Source organism: Dipodomys merriami, unplaced genomic scaffold, assembly GCF_024711535.1.
Source record: "Dipodomys merriami isolate MVZ:Mamm:240054 unplaced genomic scaffold, mDipMer1.0.p SCAF_173, whole genome shotgun sequence".
Classification (NCBI taxonomy): Eukaryota; Metazoa; Chordata; class Mammalia; order Rodentia; family Heteromyidae; genus Dipodomys; species Dipodomys merriami.
In genome coordinates, this window is record NW_027203082.1 from 441,885 (window position 1) to 467,314 (window position 25,430).

The window sequence follows — 25,430 nt, forward strand, 5'->3', positions numbered from 1 at the left end:
GAAGGCAAAAGAGACAATGATGATGTTAATTATTACTTGTGGAGCCCCAAGAACCACCAGATCTGTACCAAAGTGCCTTAGAACTCTGTCTAGCTTAGTCTTCTTAACAATCTTGGGCTGTAGATGTAATCCCTCACTTACTTGTAGAGCAGGTGAACGTGGAAAGACTTGTCCAGGGTTGTTACATAGCTTGTAAATGTGAGAGTAAGATTGTTTGGACTTTATTGCTCACTTATTTCTTAGTTCATTAAGATTTGAAATAGTAAGTGACTACATTTTCTGTAGTAAAGAGCCAGAAAATATTCTTCCTGACATCTCATCTTTCATGAGTTGAAGCTATACACAAAACCAAAAGGTTTGTACTTTGGTGATCCAACATTGTTATGTGCACAGTACTATGTCAATGATAAAGATTTTAAGAATACACAAAAGCTTATTCACCATTTTTAATGTAAATTTCCTTCCTTTTTTTGTCTGTGGGCATTATAATAAGTTGTCCTTACAGTGAAGATTAATTTTGCATTTTTACCATTAACAGAGCATAACAATTTCCACACCTCTGCATAGTCTAAATAACTATTATTTTAATAATATTATAGTGGGTTAAATATTCTTTTTCTTGACCATGTAGGTTCCAGTTTTTTTAAATTATAGATATTGGGGGCATTTGTTTTTTTATATTTTTATTGTCAAGGTGATGTACAGAGGAGTTATAGTTACATAAGTAAGGTAATAAGTACATTTCTTGTCAAACTTGTTACCCCTTCCCTCATTTTTCTCTTACTCGTCCTCTCCCCAACCCTCCACCCCCCAAGTTGTACAGATCATTTCCAACATATTGTTTTGTGTATATCACATGTAGAAGCCAGGCATTGGTGGTTCACATCTGTAATACTAGCTACTAAGGAGGCTGAGATCTGAGAGCTGGAGTTTGAAGCTAGATCAGTACACAAATAAATGAATTTATTTCTTCTTAAAAAAGAAAAGAAATCTGTGAGCTGATATTTTCTTTATTCAGTTCTCCACTTTCCCCATCCATCTCTCACCTCATAGGTTTATGTAACACACATTGGTGACCTGTGCTAGAGTCAGTTATTTCACTAGGGATTGTACAATAGTGATTCTTTAATCCTGTCATAGCTTCAACATTTATTAGATAGCATTCTTCTATAAAAATGTGTTTTCCTGCCAGGCATTTGTGGCTCACAACCATAATCCTAGCTATTGGGCATTCAGTTTTTATAACATAAGGAATGCTTTAAAAAATTTCTATGTTTAAATTATTTCCTTTAAATAAATATCTTTATTTCTTTCTTTATTTTAAAATAGAATTTTATTGTTATTATTAAGGTGGTATAGAGAGGGGTTATTGTTTCATAAAGTCAGGTAATAAGTACATTTCCTTTTGGACAATGTCACCTCTTCTTTCTCTTCCAGTTTTCCCCTCACCTCCCTCCCCACAGGTGCATAGTTCATTTTTTACAATATATTTATTTATTAAACTAATAAAATGGCCTTTTTTTCCAGATTAGGTTCTTGTGGTTATTTAGCAAAGTTGTTTTGTTTTTTATTTTAGTCTTTTTGCGTCTTCATATTTAGAATATTTTATTAAAATGTTCAGACCTTGTTTTCATTGTATCTTTCTTTTTTTAAAAAAAATTTATTTGCTTATATCCTGGTACTGGGGTTTGAACTCAGGATCTGAGTGCCATCTCTTAGCTTTTTTGCTCAATGCTGGTTCTCTACCATTTGAACTACATCTCTGCTTCTGGTATTTTGCTGGTTACTTGGAGATAAGTCATGGCCTTTTCTGTCCCCATTGGTTTCTATCTTAGATCCTCATGACTCACCCTCTGAGTATCTTGGATTATAGGCATGAGCTACTGGTATCCTTGGTATCTTACTTTTTGTTCAAAACTGTTCCACTTTTGAGAATTAAACAGCAAAATTTATACACAAAAATATATCAGATTTTTGCTGAAGTCATGTCAGATAACTACAGAACCTATGCCTTTGGTTCACAGGTGATAGCCCCAGGGCCCCCTACAATAAATGAACTTTCTTTCATTCACAGAGCTCATGCTTCTGCATGTGTTTGTTTCCCATTTGTGTTTGGGGTTGTGTATGAAAGTAGAGTGTAAGGCCAAACAATTTTTCTGTCACCATAGTTCCAAACATACAAATACACAAACATGACCTTGGATGCTGGCATCTCTATAAATGCAAGGCCAAAATGTCTGTGTAAATATTGTGACAAGAGGTTTCCTTGAGGCTTCACCTAACCTTTAGCAGAGATTAACTCAGCACATGGTGAGGATTTGATGGACAACTATCTAGAGAAGCTCATCTTTCTTACTGAGAATTCTCTGCAGAGGAAACAAGATGCTTGTGTGATGAGCATTCCACTCTAGTTTACTGTGTAAGGTCTCAGTGACCAAGAGTGAGAGACAGACAAGTCAAAGAGAGTGATTTGAGTTTTTAAATAATAATTACCATTTATCAGCTACTTATTTTGTGCCAAGTCTCTTGTCTACTATTTCTTACCTCTTTCGTATATTTTGTGAAATACTGAAGATGAGGAAACTACAGGGCTTAGAGTTTGTGACTCATCCAAAGTAACATTGAGTTTTGGGTTCCATATTGAATTAGGCCTATTTATTCTCCAGCCCATGTACTTTCTCCTATCTTTCTGTCCATTTGTGTGAAATCAGGTGCTATGGGACCCCAAGCCTCATAATTAACAATCTATTCTCTGCAAAATCTTTATGAATTTAATAATCTACCATGTATATCTATTCTGATTACAAGTCTATATGATATGACCCCATCTTCTTCATGCATCTGCCACAGAATAAATGTACAGAGCTTATGGAAGAGGACAGGTCCTGGCATTTCTGGTTGGGGTAGATGGATGGCCATTTCAGATTGGAAACTGTAAATGTCATTTCTTTGGTGTCTCATCCTGTGAATTTCTGACTTTCCGTGTGTGCTGCCTTGGTGTGGGATGTTCCCTTCCTCACTTCCTGTTCTTTGTTTTTGTTTTCTCCTCAGATCTAGATACTGATGATGATTTAAATAGCGACGATTATGAATATGAAGATGAAGCCAAACTTGTTATATTCCCAGACCACTATGAAATAGCACTACCAAATATTGAGGAGTTACCAGCCCTGGTCAGTGAGTGTGTACAGCTGCTAGCTAGATGAGCGTGACTCTGTGTCAGGGGTGTGTGTGTGTGTGTGTGTGTGTGTGTGTGTGTGTGTGTGTGTGTGTGTGGTGTGAGCTGTAGGGGCAAGGGAGGGAGTGGGTTGAATGGGAGAAATTGAGAAGACCAAGCATGAAATGAGCGTACTGCTTCTGTGACTAGAGTGTCACAAAGTTGCATTTCCAGCATTGTCAGGTAGCCTATCTCCTTTTTCTATGCCTTGTAAGCTTCATTGCTTATGATTTTAGGTTTTTCTAGAGTGGGCTGACTTCTTTTCTCTTGGTCACAGTCTGTTGCTTCATTTTCAAAGTGTGCATCTCATATGCATAGGGAATGGTAACAAGGATGCTCTTCTGATCAGAGGGATGACAGTATTTTTAATCATTTTGTTCTTCCACATAAGAATTTGTTAGGAAACATTAAATATTATAATATTTATAATTATGTTATAATACCACAAGGATTTAATATTATACTGCCACAACAAAGACACATAATTAGAAAGAAGACCAGACATTTACAAGCCCCAGGTCTGTGGGAACTCTGGAAAAATGTAAGTTCTTGCAGGTTTGCTCCCTGTGAGGTCTAAGACTGTTCTCAAGAGTTTTTGTTTGAGAGGTATGCTTTCGTCCTCCCTCTACTATCTCTTTTCTTCCTTTTCCTTTCTTTTGAACTTGTGTCTCCAGAAAGATGTTCATTTTCCTGAACCATTTGATTCTGGGGTTTTTCCCTTTCTTTGGTTGTTGTTACTGGGGTTTGGACTCTAGGCTTTGTGCTTGCTAGGTAGGAGCTCTACTGTTTGAGTCACACATCCAGTCTTTTTTTTAACCTCTAGTTATTTTGGGGATAACATCTGGGTGGCCTGGACTGTGATTCTCCTGTATGCCAAATTCTTTGCACAGCTGGCATCCTTCCTTGATCCTCCTGTTATCAGCCTCCCTCAGTGAAAACCGAAGGTATGGGCCATGACTGTTGTCTTTCCTTTGGTGCTTGAATCTTCTAAGTGGGGTCAGCATTTCTGCAGGGGCACTAGGTGTTTGCCACACTTTCCCCTTATTTCCTGTATTGTGTCTAACACTCTATCCTCTTTCCTTTCATTGTCTCTTTTCCTCTCTCTGATTTTTTAGAACCTGACTTCAGATGGCAGGCAGGTCAGGCCAGGTTGGATTTAGAAATGCCAGTTCATTCTCTCCCTCAAACTATGCCAGAACCAAAGCCAAGTCTTTAAACCCAGAGTCTTCTGGATGTTCCTTGTCTACAGCCATCTGTTCACCTGCTGTTGCCAAAATAGGACATTTGTGCTTAGGGTTTCCATGTCCCCAGAGACTAGGTTTCTACCACTTAACTTCTTTTAGTCAAATCTACTTTAGATCTAAATTTTGTGTACTCATTGCTGTGGCCTTTCTACTTAAGTATGAAGTAGGCTGTGATCAATGAAGCATGCAGAGTTAAGTTACATTCCCTTTGCTTTCTCTGATTCCCTATGTTGACTTATGTAGCTGTTGCCAGGGATTAAATGTATTAGTGACAGAATGATCTTACTTCATCTCATTACCTGAAATTATATACTAAAGCATATGTCATGGTAGCACTGAGAATTCTTACTGCCCTTTTGCTGTTGGAAAGAAGCATACTGTAAATAAATTTTATGACAATATTTTCCTCTCATTCAAATAGGATAGTCTTTTATGTGAAAAAAATTAAAAATCTTCTTAAATAATTTGTGTATCTAGAGCATGAGTAGAAGTATAAATGTTCTTATTTAAAAGGAAAGTGCCACATAAATCCAAATCCAGCAAGATACAATTTCTTTTTAATTAATTTTATTACTTTTGCATAGTTGTATAACGTATACTTTTAAGAGTGTTTTAGAATACTTTAAAGTGAAAACTTTATTACTTTAAAGAAATAATTTAAGAATAGGATCAAAATTAGACCCAAGAAGTTCACGCCTATAATCCTAGCTACTCATGAGGCAGAGGTCTGAGGCTCAGGGTTCCAAGCCAACTCTGGGCAGTTAAGTCCATGAGACTCATGTCCAATTAACTACCAAAAAGCCAGAGATGGACCTGTAGCTCAAGTGTATAGTGCTAGTCTTGAGCACAAAAGCTAAGGAACAGTATGCAGGCCATGAGTTCAAGTCCAGAACCAGCATACAACACACACATACACAAATGGAGAACAAAGCTAGGAATGATAGTGTAAATCTATACTCCTAGCAATCTTGAGGTTGAGTATTGTATTTGAGACAAGCTTGGGCTACATATTGAGAATGTCCTACAACAAACAAACAGGAAAATAATGACAACAAAATAATTATTTGGAATATGTGAGTGGGATGATTGAAAGAAAATGGATTTATCTAGCAATAGCCAAAAGGATTTATCTACATAAAAGATGCTGATTGTTATACTTTATACCTTGGCTGATCTTTTCACATTGATGATTCTCTTTTTTGAACTTTTTCTTTTTTTTGGGGGGGGGGTCTGGTCATAGGGCCTGAACTCTGGGCCTGGGCCCTGTCCCTCAGCTCTTCAGCTCAAGGCTAGCACTCTACCACTTGAGCCACAGCGCCACTTCCGGCTTTTTTCTTTTTGCTTATGTAGTGCTGAGGAATCGAACCCAGGGCCTCATGCATGCAAGGCAAGCACTCTACCACTGAGCCACCTTCCCAGCCCTTGAACTTTTAAATAAAAAAATTATTAGTCTTGCTAGGCACCAATGGCCCCTGCCTGTAATACTAGCTATTCAGGATGCTAACACCTGAGGACTAGGGTTTGAACCCAGCCTGGGCAGAAAAGTCCATGAGACTCTTATTTCTAATTAACTAGAAAAAAAACTGGAAGTGGAGTTGTGGCTCTAGTGGTAAAGCAATAGCTAGGTGTTAGCAAAAAAGCTCACAGAGCCCAGGGTTAGAGTTCAAGCCCCAGGACTGGCATACACAAGCACATACATTCTCTCTCTCTCTCTCTCTCTCTCTCTCTCTCTCTCTCTCTCACACACACACACACACACACACACAAACACACAATTAGTTTAAAAAACATCTAGTAAGAGTATGGTATTAGTGGCTCATGACCATGTAATCCTAGCTACATCGGAGGCTGAGATCTGAGAATTGAGCTTCAAAGCCAGCTTAGCCAGGTCAATTTGTGAAACTTTTTTTTTTTTTTTGATCATGAAGACTGACATATATTGTTGTGATGGCATATATTGTTACAAATATCTTCAGAAACACAAGCATCAACAAAGTATATTCACCAAACCTGGATTAATCTGTGAGACTTTTATCTCAAGCCAGAAGTGGAGTTGTGGTTTAAGGGGTAGCCTGTCAACCTTGAGTGAAAAAGCTAAGGGATTGGGTCCAGACCCTGAGTTGAAGTCTCCGTACCAGTATTAAAAAACCCAAAAGGAAATGAAACAAAAACCACCCAGTAAGGAGATTCTTCCTTCATCTCTTGAGCGTTTCTGCTCAGAACAATTTCAGGTGAGAGAGTTATTCAGTAGACTCTACCAGATAGTCAAATGACCTATGAATGATGCGGAGTTCACAGTAAGGCTCTTTGAGCTTGAAAATGAAAGCTCCAGTGCTTTTATTTTCAAAATCAGGAATGATTACAATCAGCATGATTGTAATTAGCAAACTATAGGCTGCTGAGGGAAACAGCCTGCTTGTTAGTATATGCTGACTTTTGAATGGATACACCTCCATGGTTGCTGTCAGGGTAACAGTGTGATGTCACTAAGTGTGATCCTGAATATGGTCCTGGAAGGAGAGGAGTGGTAGCAAACTGCAGCCTGGAATCTTTGCCGCCCAGCTCATGTAGATATAAATGACCTCAACAGTATGTAGATAATAGTAAGTTTAATAAATAACTAGGAAATAAGGATTCTTGGAATATGTTACCTTTGTAGAAGATACTTGTAAGTCTATGTCATTTAATAATAGTTGTGTTTAACAACCATCTTGCAAAATTTCTTAATCCTTTCCTTGCTTTATATAAAGAAAAATTACACATGGCAAGGCATATCACATGTATTATATAATGGTTAAATTTTCATTTTCTTAAGGCAAGGTTTCACACTTGTGGTCCCCTCCCTACTATCTCCCCACCCAGCTCATCCTTAGCCCTTGAGTGTTGGGATTATAAACATGCACCACTACTCTTGTCTCTAACTTAAACCAGGTTAAAGGTTAAATGTATCTGTCACTTAAACATTTATCATTTCACTTCTTTTTTGTTGTTGTTGGTGGTTGTGGGGCTTGAAATCAGGGCCTGGGCATTGTTCTTGAGCCTTTGTGCTCAAGACTAGTGCTCTACTACTTTGAACCACAGTTCCATTTCCAATTGTCTGGTTAATTGGAGGTAAGAGTCTCACAGACTTTCCTGCCTGGGCTGGCTTCAAACTTTGATCTTGTGATCTCAGCCTCCTGAATAGCTAGGATTACAGGCCCAAGCCACCATTGTGGGCACATTGATCATTTCTTAATGGTGAAAGCACCCAGATTCCTTTTTTTCTAACTTCTTGAAATATGTGCTTGGCTGTTCTCACCACAGGATGCAGTAGCACACCAGAACTTCTTGCTCTTACCTAAATTTACTTTAGATTGATTAACTAACAGTTTCAGATCTCTCTCTACCACTCTCCTCAGCCTCTGCTAATCACCATCTATTTTCAAGTTCTGTAACTTCAAGTTTTTATGCCCCACATTATACCTGGCTTATTTTGTTTAACATAAAAATGATCTCCAGTCCATCCCATCTTCTCCTGCCCTTTTTTGCCCTTTTTTGCCCTTCTTTCCCTCCCTCCCTCCCTCCCTCCCTCCCTCCCTTCCTTCCTTCCTTCCTTCCTTCCTTCCTTCCTTCCTTCCTTCCTTCCTTCCTTCCTTCCTTCCTTCCTTCCTTCTTTCCTTCTGTATGAATGCTATTCCATTGTGCACTTGTACCAAATTTTCTTTATCTGTTTACCAGTTGGTGGGCATGTAGGATTTTTTTCAATTTCTTGGCTATTGTGGTTAATAGGAATGCAGCATTTCTTAAAATTTAATCACTAGCACCTAAGAGACAGTGTGAGCTAGTTCTTGAGGTCCTTAGACCTCTGAACCTGAGGTCTATGGAGACTGTATATCTCCAGATAAAAAGTCCAAGGAAAAATAATTCATAATGTAGATTATAAGATGATTGGTTGTGATCTTCAGCTGTGGACCCATAAAAAGGGAATCGGAATGATTTTTGATAAACACTAGATTAGTGTTTTGTACATGCCCCAAAAGTCTAAGGAAATTGTATTCGTTTCACTAGGAAGGTATTCAAAGAAAAGAGAGAAGATTACATCTGAATCTTGTTCAAAACCCTCATGCATTATAAGCCATAATACCTAAAAATGATATAATGGTGGGGAGGGGAGTTGATAAAATCCAGGGGAGGATGGAGACATGAACAGGGTAGTCAGTGAAACAAAAATGCTATAGCAAGCTAGACTGAAAAGATTAGGATGCTATATGAGAAGTGCTAAGGGTTTATGGTCTAGCCTCACAAAATTGGAAAGGGTCTTAGAGCACTAATCCTTCTTCCTGCCTTTGCCAGGCTGAGTGTCATCCGTTGGTAGTATTAAGTATGACCGTGGGGAGTTCATACTGGGGAAAGGTGGAATCTAATTTTCACAGCAGATCACTGGCTTCTGGGAAAGGAAGAGGGAATATGTGTGGAAGAAAGGAGACTAACTGTAAGGCTGTTGTGTAGTCGTAGTGGGGAGCCAGGATGGTGGGTGGGATGAGGGAGGCTGAAGTGTAGAAGTATATTCTAGTTTTGTCTGGGATAGAGGCTTTATAGCAGATGCTTCTGGGCTGAATGGTTGGGTCAATGGCAGCTGAGAAAATGGTACAGAATATTAGTGATGTAGAACACAAGCTTTCCTTTGGCTTTTATTATTCTAAGGGCTTTTATTATTCTAAGCAAGTTGAGCCTCCTTCACTACTACCTAATTTTAAAATATTTTTATTGTCCCACCAAATACCTCACACCATAAGTCAACATTCTTCAAACTCCATCCCCTGTCTCACTAACCTCTTTTTGTCTCTACGGATTTATCTGTTTGGGCACTTTATATAAGTGGGGGTCATAAAATATGCTTTCCTCTGTGAATGGCTTTCTCATTTAGCATGTATTTTCAAAATGTATTCATGTTGTAGCATGCACCAGTATTTAATTTCCATTTATTGCCAAATAATATTCCATTTTATGAACCTATTACATTCCATTTTATATTCTCCTTATCATGGATAGGTATCTGGGTTGTTTTTATTTAATTGTAAAAATATTAGGAGTTTCTGTGTGGTCACCTGTTTTCATATCTGTTGCATATATTCTTAGTTGTAGAATATCTGGGCTTTATGTTAACTCTGTTTAGTCATTTGGGAACTGCCAAGCTGTTTTCCAAAGTGGCTGTACCATTTAAGAATGTTTTTTAAAGAGAGCTAGAAATAGCTAATAGCATTCAGAGAGCAGAAAAGGTGATAATAAACATATGGGTTTGGGAGAAGGCAGTTGGTGCCAAACAGGACCTCACAGATTTGCTCATGATGAGGACATGTGGCACGGAGACACCGAGGCATGTCCAGAGCCACATTTGCACCAGATTAAGAAATGGAACCAGGCTATGGTTGCATTCAAGTATCTGTGACAACATGCCATTGTGTAATGAATTGAGAATATTGAATATCCCAGGGTACATTGGTTAGGAGGAGCGGATCATTTGGGAAAATCCTAGGTGTTTCTGTGCTTTAGCCCCACCCTTGTCATTGCTTACCTTATACTTTTCACTCTGCTGACCAAGTAGTAGGAATAGTTCAATCTGACCTCTAAGCTTGAGTTTAAAAACTGAATTTGTTTCCTTGCTTTCTTGTATCATTTGCCAATCAATACTCTAAACTGTGCGGTAGAACGAAATTTAGCTAGATTTCTAGTAAAGCAAAGAAAACTAGCATCTTACTTTCCAGGTAACTGTTTTACTTGAATTTTATTCATCTCAGATGTATTTATATATAAGCTTTAAAATTCACTTTCTAGAAGTTGCTATTCTCTCAAATGTTTCTTCTTCATTTTTTAAAAAGTTCTACCTGTGTTTGTCTTACAGGTAACAATTGCTTGTGATGCTGTTCTCAGCTCAAAATCTCCATACAGAAAGCAAGACTCAGACACATGGGAAAATGAATTGCCAGTGTCTAAATATGCCAATGACCTCACACAGTTGGATAATGGAGTCAGGATTCCTCCAAGGTCAGAATCAAATATCAAAATGGAACCTTAGCCTCTACAGCTGGTCAAAGTTTTCTACCTCTTTTCTGAATTAAGAATTATGTATTCTACCAGATACCTTTTAGTAAGAATAAGGCCAATACTTCTAAAATTGTGCCTTTGAAATGGATACACAACACATTCAGCACGTAGCTCTAGAGCCTTTTCCACATCAAAGCTGCCAGTTGCAGACACATACTATGCTATAGGGCTTCTCCCCCTGAGGAAGCCAGTTGGGGCAGGCATGGACAGCAGCAGTGCCCCAGAATAAAAGCTCCCTTCTCCTTTCCTGGAACAGCCTTGACTAGGAGCCATGCAGGCGGTGGAAACTACCCAGCTTCCTCTCTCCAGGTGGGGACACTTGTCTTCCTAGTCCACAGCTGGCCTGAGTCCCAGCTGTTCATAGTGGCTCATTGAGATGTCCTGTCCTGGCTTCCTGTTCTTTTCTGTCTGTCTGCCTTACTCCTCTAGGGTACCTCCCTCACAAGTCATTTACATTTGTTATAGGAGGACTCAACTTAATACAGTGTTTAGTTGTCACATTTTGGCAGAAATATTCCTTGGGCTGAATTAGCATCTCCTCCACCTTACTGCTAGTGTGTTTACAAGGTGACTCCTGGAGGACAAGAATAGTGAGAGTAGCAAGAGTAGGGCTCTACTTCTGTGTTCTTTGTGCACTTAGGAAAGGAGTGTCACTTCTGGGCCTCATTTTTTCTCCATGGAGAAACACAGATAGTAATACTGATGCTGGTCAGTATTGACTACAATTAAGATAAAACTTTCTGTAAATTCCCTAACACATGGCAGATATTTCATACTTAGTTTATTTTTTCCCTATTAATTTGGATATATGGCCAGGGTGTGTTAGTCAGCTTTCTGTTACTATACCAAATGCGTAAGATGAACAAGATGAAACGTTTGTTTGGCCTCACAGTTTTGGAGGCCACAGTGCTGAGGCCTTACATCGTGTGATGGGGAGGTATGGGGAGTAAAAGAGAGGAGGCCAAGGTTCCAATGTCCCCTTTGTAGGTGTCCCCCTAAAAGACTGGAAGATCTCCCACAAAGCCCAAACCTGTTACAGGTTTTATATAGTGCCACACTGGGGACTAAGCCTTCAGCACATGGGCCCTTGAGGGACCCTCCAGATCCAGACTGCAGGAAGGGGGTTTATTTAAACTAGATCACCATGTATGGCTAACACTTTAGAGCCGCCTATGCTTTTATACATGGGAACCTCAGTGCTCGCCACGTGTTCAAGCTCTGCTGTCTGTCCCTCATGTGAGAATTGTGAGGAAATGACCCCTTTCCTAGCCTCCATTTCCTGTGTCAGTTTTCTAAAGTTTAAGAGCATCTTGGAAGTGCTGGGAAGAGCTGGTCTAATCTGGGAGGCAGGCAGGGAACTGAATGGTTCTGTTGTGGTTCTAGGGTTTGGGTTCGTTGTCTCAATCTGATAAATAATTGAAGGAAAGGATACAAGATGACAGGGTAAGAAGCTGAGAGCCAAACTAATGGAAAGCAAAAGTAACAGACTTGTCTGAAGAGGATGTCCACCAGGTAGAGAATTATGAGGCAGGAGGAGTGGGAACAGAGGCAGTGCTTATTTGAAAAAGTAAGACACCAGAGGAAACTGAGGAAAAGCCTTTTAGATATTAGCAGGTTGGTATAAGCCCCCAATCTGAACTCCTGACTGGGAGGGCTGCATTATGCCATAGGAGATCTTACCCGAGGGATTTCCAGGCAAGGAAGAGGAAGAGAAGGATGAGGAGGAGGAGGAGGATGAGGAGGAGGAGGAGGAGGAGGAGGAGGAGGAGGAGGAGGAGGAGGAGGAGGAGGAGGAGGAGGAGGAGGAGGAGGAGGAGGAGGAGGAGGAGGAGGAGGAGGAGGAGGAGGAGGAGGAGGAGGAGGAGGAGGAGGAGGAGGAGGAGGAGGAGGAGGAGGAGGAAGAGGAAGAGGAAGCAGCCGTGGCAGCGGCAAGGGTTTAGACTTCTCTGTGTAAGAGGGTGAAAAGTAGGGCCTGGAAATCGGTAGCCCCACTGTAGGCTTGTGGGTCCCTCTTTTGGTGCATTTTGGTTGAGCTCCCATCTGGTTGAGTCACTTTCTATCTCACCCCAAGGGGAGAAGGCACCTGTCCCCTGTCCAAGTCTGCTCCAGAGTCATCAAAGTCTTTGTTTTCTCAGAGGAAGGGGTAGGCTCCCCCTGGCTATACTGTTTTCAAGGTTGTTTGGATGAGGAGGTGGGGTAGGCTCCATGGGCCATCTCCATTATCCTCAGGGTCCCCCAGGAAGATGAGACAGTGTTACCCCCACCTGGAGGCTGTCTGTCCCTATCTGCCTAAACAGTATCAACTGTCACTTAGTAGCCATAAGGTTTTTGGGAGAGAAAGTGGGAAGCCCAGTCTCTGTTATTTTATCAAGGGTGTCCTGTGACCTCCACCTTGAGATACTTTTCTTATGTGTTAGATTCTTTGTTGTTATTGTTGATTCTGTGCTCTGGCTCTTCTGACCGCTCTCTGATGACTTTCTAGTGGTTGGAAGTGTGCCAGGTGCGACCTGCGAGAGAACCTCTGGTTGAATCTGACCGATGGCTCTGTCCTGTGTGGAAAGTGGTTCTTTGACAGCTCCGGGGGGAATGGGCATGCACTGGAGCATTACAGAGACATGGGTTACCCTCTGGCTGTGAAGCTGGGAACCATCACCCCTGACGGGGCAGGTGAGTTTGCTTTGACTGAATTTAGGAACATGAAGTGGCTTCTTATGGATAGCCAATCTCTAAACTCAGCACAAATTTGAATCTTGATTTTACCTATTAACTGTGAGTTAACTTGGCAAGTTTTCTAGTCTTCCATAATTTCAGAGTCCTCATTTTGAGAACACTTGGGAGCATAAAACACTGAACATGTTGGGACACAGTAATACTGTAAGTGACTGTTGTTACTGTCCTTTTGTTTACCTTTTGGCTAAGAGGATAGTAGTGGGAATCAGGATTAGTGAAGTGAATGAGCGTAATAGAATCACTACCAGAACAGTAGGAGGAGACAATTCATTATGCAGAATCGTATTTAGGAACAAGTGGCTTAATGAATTGTAAAGAATTCTCTGTGTTGAGTGTGGGAAAACCAGGCAGGATGTTGTTCACATTCTTTGAAGGATTACGCTATTTCAAACATCAGCTTCAGAATTAGTTGTTTCTTTCAATTGTCATGATTTATAGAGTTAGTTTGGGTCATGTTTGTACAGTTAATTCCTTCTACCATTTTGTGATGGAAAGAGAAATAATATTTGGTCAAGAATGAAAAACTTGGGGCTGGGAAGGTGGCTCAGTGGTAGAGCGCTTGCCTTGCGTGCCTGAGGCCCTGGGTTCGATTCCTTAGCACCACATAAGCAAAAAGAAAAAATCCAGAAGTGGCGCTGTGGCTTAAGTGGTAGAGCGCTAGCCTTGAGCTGAAGAGCTGAGGGACAGCACCCAGGCCCAGAGTTCAGGCCCCCACCCAAAAAAAAAGAATGAAAAACTTAATTGTTTTTAACATTTATTATTATTATTATTATTATTATCTTTAAGTAGTTGTACAAAGAAGTTCCCAGTCTACAAAACAGTATATGAATACAAAGTGTCTGACAACATTGTCACCCATCGATCCAATTCCTTCTCTTACCTTACTTTTCTTTTCTTTTCTTTTTAAAATTGAGATTAGGTGATTACATAAATTTCACATATTTCACAGTATTGTGGAATAGTGATACTTAGTTAAAATCACAAACACATTTTAACCATCACAAGGTAAATTGTCATTATCATGGTCTATAAAGTTTGTGAATTCTATGAGCTTTGACAGTACAATTATTTCTTCCACATCAGGTGATGTTTACATTTCTTTCCTTTTGCTTAGTGTAAGCTGTTCCCTTTTTTCCTCTCATTCCTCCCTTCCCATCGCTGTCTTTGGGTTGCTTAGTTCTTTTTATTCCAGTGCAGCTGATGGGCCCCTTTATTGTATGTTGTTCCATTTCCCACTTCTTCTGTGTCCTCCTCCTGGCTACCCTCCATATACCATATATATGTTCAAGAACATGGAGTCATTTAGCAATTATACAACAAAATGAGCGGCTGTCCTTTGAAAAGCTTAAATATTGAGCAGTATCTAGAGCCAGCATCCAATCATTCTTGAAAACAGTGATCAAACCCAAATCAAGACCAATCCTCAGTCAAAGTATCTCCAAACTTCCAGCTTTATTTAGTCTTTGTTCTTTGTTCTATGGTCAAATGATGCTTTAGGAAAATAATGTGGCTTGTCTTCTCTTTTTCCTCTTTTTCTTAGTTATCTTTTTATGATGGAACTAAACTTGCTTTAGAGTTAATGGTCAAAGACTTTTCACTAGAGGATACTTCTTACTAACCCTTGCTAAACAGAACTGGTATAGTTTTGCATTTATTTTATAATTGAAAGCTAGTAAATAAGTCATGTCAGGATTCTTTGGTTTCACAAATTCCAAATTTCATGGAATTATTTTAACTCATTAAAGAAAAGTAGCTGCAATGGTCTCTAGGTTCTGCTACCAAACATTTTCTTCCAAAGCAAGTGAACCTGTATATACACCAGATCTGCACCTAAATATTCCAGGATTTAAAGAGGAAATTCAGGACTTGCTTTTGGAGTCAGGATTGCAGTATGTGCTTAGCTAGCATTGGTCATTGAGAAAGTGTTGTAAGAGATCTTTGTGCCTTTTCAAGGGGTTAGAGAGAGTTTCTAATACAGGAGCTCTTTTAATAAAATTGCAAGAGGAGAATATTGAAATTTAGATTCTCTTACTTTCTATCATGTTTAGTATAGGTTTTGTGTTTGTTTGTTTTTGCTGGTACGAGGGCTTGAACTCAGGACCTGGGCACTGTCCCTGAGCTTTTGCACCCAAGGCTAGCACTCTACTACTTGAGCCACAATTACACTTCTAGATTGGTTAATTGGAGATACGAGTCTCATGGACTTGCTGGTATGGCTTTGAACCACAATTCCTCATATCTCAGAGGCCTTATGAATAGCTAGGATTACAGGCATGTGCCACTGGCACCTAGCATGTTTTGTGTATTTTAAAAAATCCAATTCTCAGAAAGCCAAATCAGGATTAACAATTTGTATATGTGTGGTTTAGTTTTTCTACATTTTTAGTTGTTTAAGAATAGGGCTATGTCTTACTCATCTTTCTCTACCACTCCAGATCTTAAACATATCAGACACAGATGTTTTTGTCAAATAACTGGCATATAAAATTTAAAGGTTCTACTACTTTGATGTGTCTATGATGAAAGCAAAGATTAAATTTATCCTCTGTGGGTCTTTAATTTTTCTAGAGCTCTTTTTTTCTAGTGGGAAATATTTTCTAACTGGTATTTAGACAAATCTAAAGCTTCTTTGCTTTCAATTTGAGGAAGGAAAATTTGATATTTTACTCTTGATGGGACAAGAAACATGTTCAGGATAATATCTAGGGAATAAGGAGAAAGGCTTAAATAAATTGAAAATCAATAGTGATATCTCTAGACAAATGAGTATCCAATGAATATGAAATGGAATTGACAATTTTTTTCAGCTTTTCCTTTTTCTAAGGTCTTACTCAATTCATGTTCATACACCCATGTTTTCATAAAAATTGGATCAGACTGAAGTAAAGTTTTACTCTTTATTTTTCTTATATTTTTGTGTGATTAAGTGTCCTTTACTATTTCATGATGATTCTATACATTATTTCATTTTTCTGCTCTGAATCATTAGAATTTGATTTTTTAAATTTTATTATAAAGATGCTGTACAGTAGAATTTGATTTTTTTATTCTAATGGACATCTTTGTATAGATATAAATATTTGGCTGTTTGTCTAGGACAAATTCCTATGAAAATGGGTTGAATCTTTGCCATGTTTGTTTTATAAACAGTTGTCATAATTTACATTCCCACCAGTAGTGTATTTCAACAACTTCTTGAAAATTTCAGGTGTTTAGGCTTTTAAAAACACTTTCTTATCTGGTATCATGTTTTAATTTACTTTTTGAGTGAGGCCAAACATTTGTCACTTGTGGTATGATTTCTCCAGTATGTATATTAATATTAGTTTTAAGAACTCTTCATTTATTAAGAATATTAACCCGTTAGTAGCTCATGGTCTATAAGAGCTATTCAGGAAGCTGAGATCTGAGGATTGCTATTCTAAGTCAGCCTAGGCAGAAAAGCTTGTGAAACCTTATCTCTAGCAAGTCAAAATGGAAATGGAGCTGTGGCTTAAGTGGTGGAGTGCCAGCCTTGAGTGAAAAAGCTAAGGGAGAGTATTTAGGCCCTGAGTTAAACCTCTAGCATTCCCTCTCCCCCCTTTCTCTTTCTCCCTCTCTCTTTGTCTCTCATATACACAACCCCAAAAAATGAAAACAAAACAATAACTACAAAGAATAAAATCTATTATTTGCCATAGCTTTTGTGTGTGTGTTGTTGCTATTATAAAAGGAGAATATTTATTTATTTCCTTATTCTTTTTCTTTAGGAGGAGAATTTTTAAGTTCATCTTATCATATAGGTGAAAATATTTGAGTACCTTCTCTAGGTTCTTTTGTAGAAAGTATAAAACCCAGGGCATGTGCCCTGTGATAGAGGCTCTTGAACTCGTTTAGCTGAAGTGATGTTAGCTTTCTTAAGATCGGGCTTGGAATTCTCCACGTCTTATGTAGTGTAGTTTTAAATTAAAATAACTATTTTCAGTCTATAATTTTCAATTCATTCATGGATTACATCATTTCTACTTTTGTTTCTTTTACATCAATTATGGAAAAGTCATATAAGTGAATGAAAACGCATATGTGTTTTCATGAGTATATGAAACTTCACACAAAGTTGCCTTAAGGGACTCATTTTGAGCCTTCAGGGGTGAGTGCAAGAGGGCAGGTAGGGTAGCCATGTTCTGGAAAAGGTACCACTGGAGCAATACAGTCTTCATTCCTTTGACCTCTCAGGAAAATTGAACTTACAACAGACAAAGTCTTAAAGTCAGGGTATTTGTTTTTTTAGGTCCTAATGAGGATCACAGTCAGTAACTGTTTATATCTACTTGACCAGTACATTCCCTCCCTGTGGGAAGCTGAATTATATTTAGAAAATTGCTTAGTGAACATGGAATCTAAGAAGGTTGTGGATTCCAATGTTCAATGGGTATATGATCTGACTTATTTTGTTTACTTTCCCCTAATAAAGACATAACCTGTTCTCTGAGAGACTCTTTCCTATCCTTGAGGTCTCCACCTTGATTTATAGTGCTCCTTAGAAGCCCCGATTCCCCAAGACCAGACCAAAAAGGTGACATGTGTAATAAAGGTGGATTCCATATCCGATTGCACTTTGTGTCCCCATGGGCACAGCAGCAAACAAAACAAGAACTAGATCACCACACAAACAAGTAAGTTTTTTTTTTTCTGTGTAGAAGGAGACATTATGTTGGCCAAGTAAGGAGGGGAGGTTGTTGACAGGAGGAATGAAAGGCGAGATGGAGGTGAGCGAGATTGTGTTTCTTCCCCCCATCAGGGAATAGAGTTATTTATCTGAGAAGGTACATTTGTGCTATAGGCGGCCTCAGGAGAGTTGTCCAGGGATGCCCAAGGCAGCTTTTAGATTGTCCATCTCATTGATTGCAGTGTCTTTCTAGAAACTTTCTTCTTTGGTTATAGTCACCCCTGATTTGTGCATAAACTTCCTTGAGTTCCTCACAACCTGAGGGTCTAAAGGCATTGACTATGTCATTTTAGTTTTGATCTGGCTTATGCCTCTTTTGGGTGTACCTAGCACTGCTCTGTAACATCCCTTTTCGCTTGATCCTGTAACTGTTTAGTGGTGGTGACCTGAGTGGTTTGCTATGTATTGTTTTATCTCTAGCATCGTACATAGTCTTTTGCATGTAGTAGGTGCTCAGTAAATATTTGTGGTATCAGCAAATGTAGGAAAACATACTAATAAAAACTGTTTCTCTGATTCACTTTTTTTTCTCTTTTCCCTCTGTGTTGTTGGTGCCTTTTTACTCATATGTTTTCCTTTATTGACTACAGTATAGTTTTGTCTGGTGTACAAGTTATATGCTTCTATTTAAGTCATTTTCTGTATATTTGCTGGAGCAGTCTCTTATTTCTCTTTTATTCCTGTTGGTAGCAGATGACCCCTGGGCATCAAAATATGTGGTCAGGTGGACAAGTCAGCACTTAACTCTGAAGAGACTTTTCCTCAACCCCTCTTCTCTGTCTTTCTCCTTGGTGTGTGACTAGAAATCTTGTTTCCTCTCTACTTGTAAGCAAGGTAGCAAAACCAGCTTCCTGTTTTTTTTTTTTTTTCTGGTTTAAACTCAGGGTCTTGTGCTTACTAGGCATGAGATATCCCCAGACTTTTCTTTTCTTTTTTAAGCACAAGCTCTTGTTGCAGGATCTCTCTATTTTTCTGACATTTTCTAGGTCTTAGGAAAAGAACCTTCAGTCACAGAACTGAATCTTAGCCAAGAGCTTGTCTATGGAGGTCCTTTACACACATAAGCATTCCTTCTAAGATAGAACAGAGACCCTCATGATTATATTAATTATAGTATATTTTATAGTATATTAATTATCAGCATCATAGCCCCAGTATCACTTTACTTTGTGTTCGTAAATATGTATTTATATATAATGTATTTTTTGTTGGCTATAATGAATAATACATGAATAGGCTAATGAACTAATCTATGCAGCTGAATAAAACTTACCAGTGATCCTAACAGCATGTCATCCAAGACAATCATTTTAATCTGTGAGAATTACTTATAGAACATTTTCAATCATAATATTATAATACATTTGGCAAGGTAGAAAAGAAAAACAGTACATCTTTCTATTCAAAGATACATTTTCAGAAATAACAAATATTGCTCCTCTTTCTTACAGATTCTCTATCTTGGTTCCACTCACAGCTCTAGTCTTAATGGTTGCTCCTAATGTGTGTATGTGCACACATATTTCATATATATGTATATATAATTAGTTTTGCTTTAGTACTTTTTGAGCTAAGATTTGATTTTGCTAAGTTGAAGCTGGAGATAAAATAAGCTTCCCAATGAACCCAAATGAAAAGCATGTAAGATGACATTTTCCACCATAAATCTGCCTCACAGTTGTAAAAGTTACCTGTCACTTATAAATCCTTCATGACTGCCAAGTATATGGATCATAGTTTATTTTTGGATTTATTCTCTCATACTCACTAAATTGTTTTTGTCATTGAGGTAAGAAATGACTAGTGTCTGACCAGATCATGTCACAACTTTAGATGTTTAACCACAGAGGTAGCAAGTATTATTTTGTCAATGTGACAAGAGCCACATTATGGTTAAGAACCATAGAAGACTGTGTGATTTTGACTTATTCTAAAATCCTAGGCCAATGTAGATGGTAGATAATTCCAGCAATCTTATTACTTTCTAGTAGAACTTCAATAATTAGAGGTTTAAGGTTTTATATCTTCAAAATTATACTTTTTGATAAGAAACAAAATTCAAATGCTTAGGGTGCTTTTTTTTTAATCCATCTACTCTTGGTGTGGTATTTTTCTGTTATTAGTTATAGGTTAAAAATATTGTTGCTGGGCTAGGAAGGTGGCTCAGTGGTAGAGCACTTGCCTTGCATGCCTGAGGCCCTGGGTTCGATTCCTCAGCACCACATAAGCAAAAAGTAAAAAGCCAGAAGTGGCGCTGTGGCTCAAATGGTAGAGTGCTAGCCTTGAGCTGAAGAGCTGAGGGACAGCGCTCAGGCCCAGAGTTCAGACCCCACGACCGGACCCAAAAGAAAAAATATTGTTGCTAAGTACGGTGGCTCATGTCTGTAATACTAGCTACTTAGATCTGGAGATTCAAGGCCAGGCTGGACAAAAAGTATTCCAGACCCCATCTCTATAAGTACAATGCTGAGCTGGATGGCATTTGCCTGCCATCTCAACTACCTAGGAAGTGTAAATAGGATTATGGACTAGACCAGCCCCTTGGGAAAAATTGTTTTGCTTTCAAAAAATAATGAAAGCAAAAAGGGCTTGGCTGTGGTTCAAGTGTTAGAGTACCTGCCTAGCAAGTGCAAGCCCTCAGTTCAAACCCTGGTACCAAAACAACAAAAAAATTGAACTGACAACTATCCACTAAAGTTGTTAGTTCAAGGAGCTTTTTTCTTTTCTTTTTTTAAACTGAAACCTTTTGGAAACTTTTTCCTTATTTGAACTGGGGATTTTGTTTATTGTTTTGCTTTTGTGAATGCTGAATAAATATATGAGGGCTGCCATCCACAAAGGTAAATAAGAGGAAACTATACAAGGTTTAATCTATTAACAACAAGGAAGACCTGTCTCCTTTGGGGGCTAGTGAGTCTCTACCTTTCTGGATATCACCATCTATATAGTAAGCCTGCCTCATTTGTAGATTTCTAACCCATGGTTTCAACTAAGTTCAAAACAAAAAATTTTAATTTCCCTCACACAGCTCAGTTGACATGGGGAGTCAGTTGTGTTTAAATTGTGTGATCTCCTGAATGCTTCTTGACTTTAATTTTTTTTCAAAATTTTTATTGTGATTAAGTGGTTACATAATTTCCCAAATTTCACAGTATTGTAGGATAGTGATGCTCAGTTAAAATCACAAACACATTCTAACTTTTCTGGAGCAAATTCTTGACCTTAATTTTGTAAAGATATGCTTCCCTAAAAGCAAACATTTCCCAAAAGGCAAAGTATAAGTTAATGGCTTCCTTGAAATGACCAAGTGAAAGTTTGATATTGTTGAAAAGTGGCATGTCTTAAGTGGAAGTTGGGTCTTGTTATGGGAAAAATAAATCCAGCACCTGCATACAGCACAGTACTGAACTCTACGTGCTGAGCATCTGTGGTTCCTCATCAAGGAGGGTGCACTTGAAACCACAGACCTGTGTGTAGACCATATGTATTATGGATTTCAAGGGTCTATTGTACATTGCTTCCCCTCCTATTGTGGTGTTCCGAAAAGTAGGAAACTCCTTGGACTGTGAGTCTTTCTTATTGAATGATATTTTTGCGTCTGTTTTCCTTGCAGTGGATTTTACTTTTCAAATTTAGGGTGAAGAAATTATGATAACGACTTTTTCTTTCTATTCCTACAATGGGCCTAAGATGCTGCTTCACCATCTGTACCCTGATATACATAGGGGATATTCTGATGGAGAAGGAAGAGAATTGGGCCAGGAGTCAGAAACTTGGGTTCTGGCTGTGAGGAGGCATCCTTGAACCTTTATGAGCCTCCTTTGCTCTCTGCTTAAGAATGGCTGTACCTCTTGTGCATTGCCCTACTGTGTGAGGACACATGGCGGAGGATTCTGTTCCATAGCTGTGAAAAACTAAACAGTGCTTCAAAAACTTGGCTCTGTCCCTGGGGTTCTTGGGAGACAGGTTCTGACTGACCAGGTATGGGGTGGACCCAGATTCTGCACTTCCAAAGAGCCACATGCACTGTATTTAGAAGCCACAATTGGTTTAAAGTGTTAAATTATCATCCAGTGGAGAGAAGCTGCCAACCCAGCACTGAGCTGGGGGGGCTAGCCCTGGGGTACTGGGGCCTCCTGGTCCCCCACACCCTGAGTTGTTGTGTTGACTATCAGGTAAGCTCTTTGGGGAGGTACCAAGTCTGTTCAGATCTCTCACTGGTTCTGAGAGTATGGACACGGAAGCAGAGCAGGGGTGAAAGCAGGGGTGAGAAGATGGGAGGTGGGGAGGTAGAGGGGAGATAGAAGGTCTCCATGTAGAAGGTTCCACAGAAGGAATTGTCTGTGGGCTGTTTAGCTGAACCTCAGGCATTATTGGTTCTCTGCCCCACCCCTCAAAGGGCCAAGGCCTCCTTCTCTTGGAGATAGCTACCACCTGCCCCCTCCCCGCCTGCCCCCCTCTTACCCCTCCTTCTTCCTAACCATAGAATTTTGCTATAGTGGTTTTAGTAAAAAAATGAAATAAAAACTTTTCTTTTTATTTAGAAAACTTTTTTTTTTTTTTTTTTGGCAGCTGTGGGGCTTAAACTTAGGGCCTGAGTGTTGCCCCTGAGCTCTTTTGTTCAAGGCTAGCGCTCTCCACTTGAGCTCCACTTCTGATTTTTGAGTGGCTAATTGAAGGTAAGAATCTCACAGGGACTTTCCTGTCTGGGCTGGCTTTGAACTGCCATCCTCAGATCTCAGCCTCCTGAGTAGCTAGGATTACAGGCATGAGCTACCAGGGTCCACTTGTTTTTTGTTTTGGTACTGAGGATTAAACTCAGGACATCACATTTGCTAGGCCAACACTTTGCCACTGAGCTACCTCCCAGACCCTTGAGAACTATTTTTAAAATGTTCTGAAATAACAAAATATGTGAGCATATTTACAAAATTTACCTACTTGTTATTCAGATTGCTTATTTGTCTTTCTCCTAGTTGGATGTTTATGAGGTTTTTGCTTGTCCATGCATTGGTATACCCTGAGCCTGGTGAACAGTAAGAGTACAGTAAGTGTGTGTTGAATATGGAATAACTTGATTATAGATCTCAGTACTTATTTTCTCCTCACCCTCTAGATGTTTATTCTTTTCAAGAAGAGGAACCTGTTTTGGATCCTCATTTGGCCAAGCACTTGGCGCATTTTGGAATCGATATGCTTCACATGCATGGGGTGAGGTACCCTCTTGTCTCTTATCCCAACTTGTGGGGGAAAGATGGGGGTGGGGAGGGAGAGGCGAGGGTTTCACTTAGTAATATGTAATTCCTGTCATTTTCATAGATTTTCAAAGATTTTAGTTTGAATTATTACAGGTATTTCTCATCAAATACCATTTCATTTGGGATTTACTTGCAAAACTTCTGCCACTTCTGTTGGGTAGTTCCCTCTGGTTTGCCAAAGGGAAAAGATATAGGGAGATGACCTTTAAAATTATTCGTGACCTACATCACCTGATTAAATTCAGGAAGGGAAGCAGAGTTCCCCTAGGGTAGTAGATAGAAGAAGGCAACCCACTGATGGAAAAGCTGCTTGTGTTTTTAAATTGCTATCATGACTACTGTTTTGCCCTGTGTGGTGCCGTTTGAATGTGCATGGCAGCTGGGTGCCTGTGACTCACACCTGTAACTTTAGGAAGGTAAGGTCTGAGGATCTCGGTTCAAAGCCAACCCAAGGCAGACAAATCTATGAGACTCTCATCTCTAATTAAGCAGCAAAAAGCCAGAAGTAGAGGTGTTGCTCAAGTGGTAGAATGCCAGCCTTGAGTGAAAAAGCCACAGCAGGTCCCCACGTTCAAGCCCTAGTACTGCCACATGGACATAAAACATATACAAAACATGTTTTATTAGCCCTCTGCTCTCAAGCTATTCCCCTCTCTTCATGTTCTTATTGTCTTTTCTTTCTTACTACACCTACCTTTTCATTTACTTTTTTCTGCTCTTCTTTAAAGTCCCCTCCTCTTTCAAGACCCCTGGCTTTTCCCCACATTCCTCTCTGCTGTCTTGTCTTCATATTTTCCTCTACCCTTAGTCTTGCTTCTTTTCTCCATTCCAGTCTCCTTCATTTTTATTTTTTATTTTAAAAATCTTTTCAGGGCTGGAAGGTGGCTCAGTGGTAGAGTGCTTGCCTTGCATTCATGAGGACCTGGATTTGATTCCTCAGCACCATATAAGCAGAAAAAGCCGGAAGTGGGGCTATGGCTCAAGTGGCAGAGTGCTAGCCTTGAGCTGAAGAGCTATGGGGTAGCGCCCAGACCCAGAGCTCAGGCCTCCACAACCAACCAAAAAACCCAAAACTTTTCATGTTTTATAAAATTGTGGTAAATGTATGTAATGTGTAAAACAGCTTTTTTTTTTTTTTTTTTTTTTTTTTTTTTAAACTCAGGTGTGAGCTCTGGAGCTTGTGCTTGCTGGGAAGGTATTCTACTGCTTGTGCCATGGCCTGCCCTCAGCCCTTTGGCTTTAGGTTATTTTTCAGATAGGTCTCATGTTTTTTTTTTTTCTTGGGCCTGGCCTTGGACCAACGTCCTCCTGTCTGTATCTCTGCATAGCTGGGATTACAGGCATGTACCACCATACCTATTTTTTTTTTGTTGTTGTTGTTGTTGAGCTGGGGGTCTCACTAACTTTCTACCTGGGGGGTCTTCAAACTATGATCTTCCTGATCTTTGCTTCCATAGTAGCAAGGATTATAGGTATGAGCTACAGCACCTGGCCCATTGTAAGTATTTATAAATATACAGTTCTGTGACATTAACTATTTCACATTATTATGTAATTTTCACCATTTTTCAATGTCTTTTTTTTAGGATTAAATATAAATTGTTGAGAAATAGCAGTAGCCACAGAGGTAGTTTTTAGGGGAACACTACTTCAGGGACACATTCCACCTTGACTCTTAATGCCTTCTAACTGTGTTAAAATCCATGTAAAAGGCAGAAATAGGCATTGACCTTAGAAATAATTCATGAGATGTTAGCTTTGAATGAGAATCACATTTCTAGATGTTTTTCTTCAATGTCTTGGCCCCAGACAGAGAACGGGCTGCGGGACAATGACATGAAGCTGAGGGTCAGTGAATGGGAGGTGATCCAAGAGTCTGGAACGAAGTTGAAGCCCATGTATGGCCCAGGGTACACGGGCCTGAAGAACCTGGGTAACAGCTGCTATCTCAGTTCCGTCATGCAGGCCATCTTCAGCATCCCAGAGTTCCAGAGAGCGTAAGTGCCTTATGTTGCAGAAGGCTTGTACCAGGGAAGCCCAGTTTCATCATTTGGGGATGTTTTGCCTTGTCCTTCTAATCCTGAGGCTGAGTGAGAGTGCCTACCAAGCCTCAGGAGATCAGGGGAGATTCAAAGGGCTTTGAATACTGAAACCCAGTAGGTTTTCTGTACTAATTATGATTCTTGCCT

General features: G+C 39.4%; 1 protein-coding gene across 1 annotated transcript in view; it reads left to right on the top strand.

Annotated features, from left to right (window-relative positions):
* Positions 1–25,430, top strand: part of Usp13 (ubiquitin specific peptidase 13) — a 144,986-nt gene that overhangs the window by 50,699 nt on the left and 68,857 nt on the right. Inside the window, exons 4-8 of the mRNA XM_070025844.1 lie at positions 3,052–3,173; positions 10,343–10,485; positions 13,028–13,212; positions 23,100–23,194; positions 25,051–25,238. Of these exons, the coding sequence (XP_069881945.1) occupies positions 3,052–3,173; positions 10,343–10,485; positions 13,028–13,212; positions 23,100–23,194; positions 25,051–25,238 (733 nt within the window). The remainder of the gene's footprint in view (positions 1–3,051; positions 3,174–10,342; positions 10,486–13,027; positions 13,213–23,099; positions 23,195–25,050; positions 25,239–25,430) is intronic.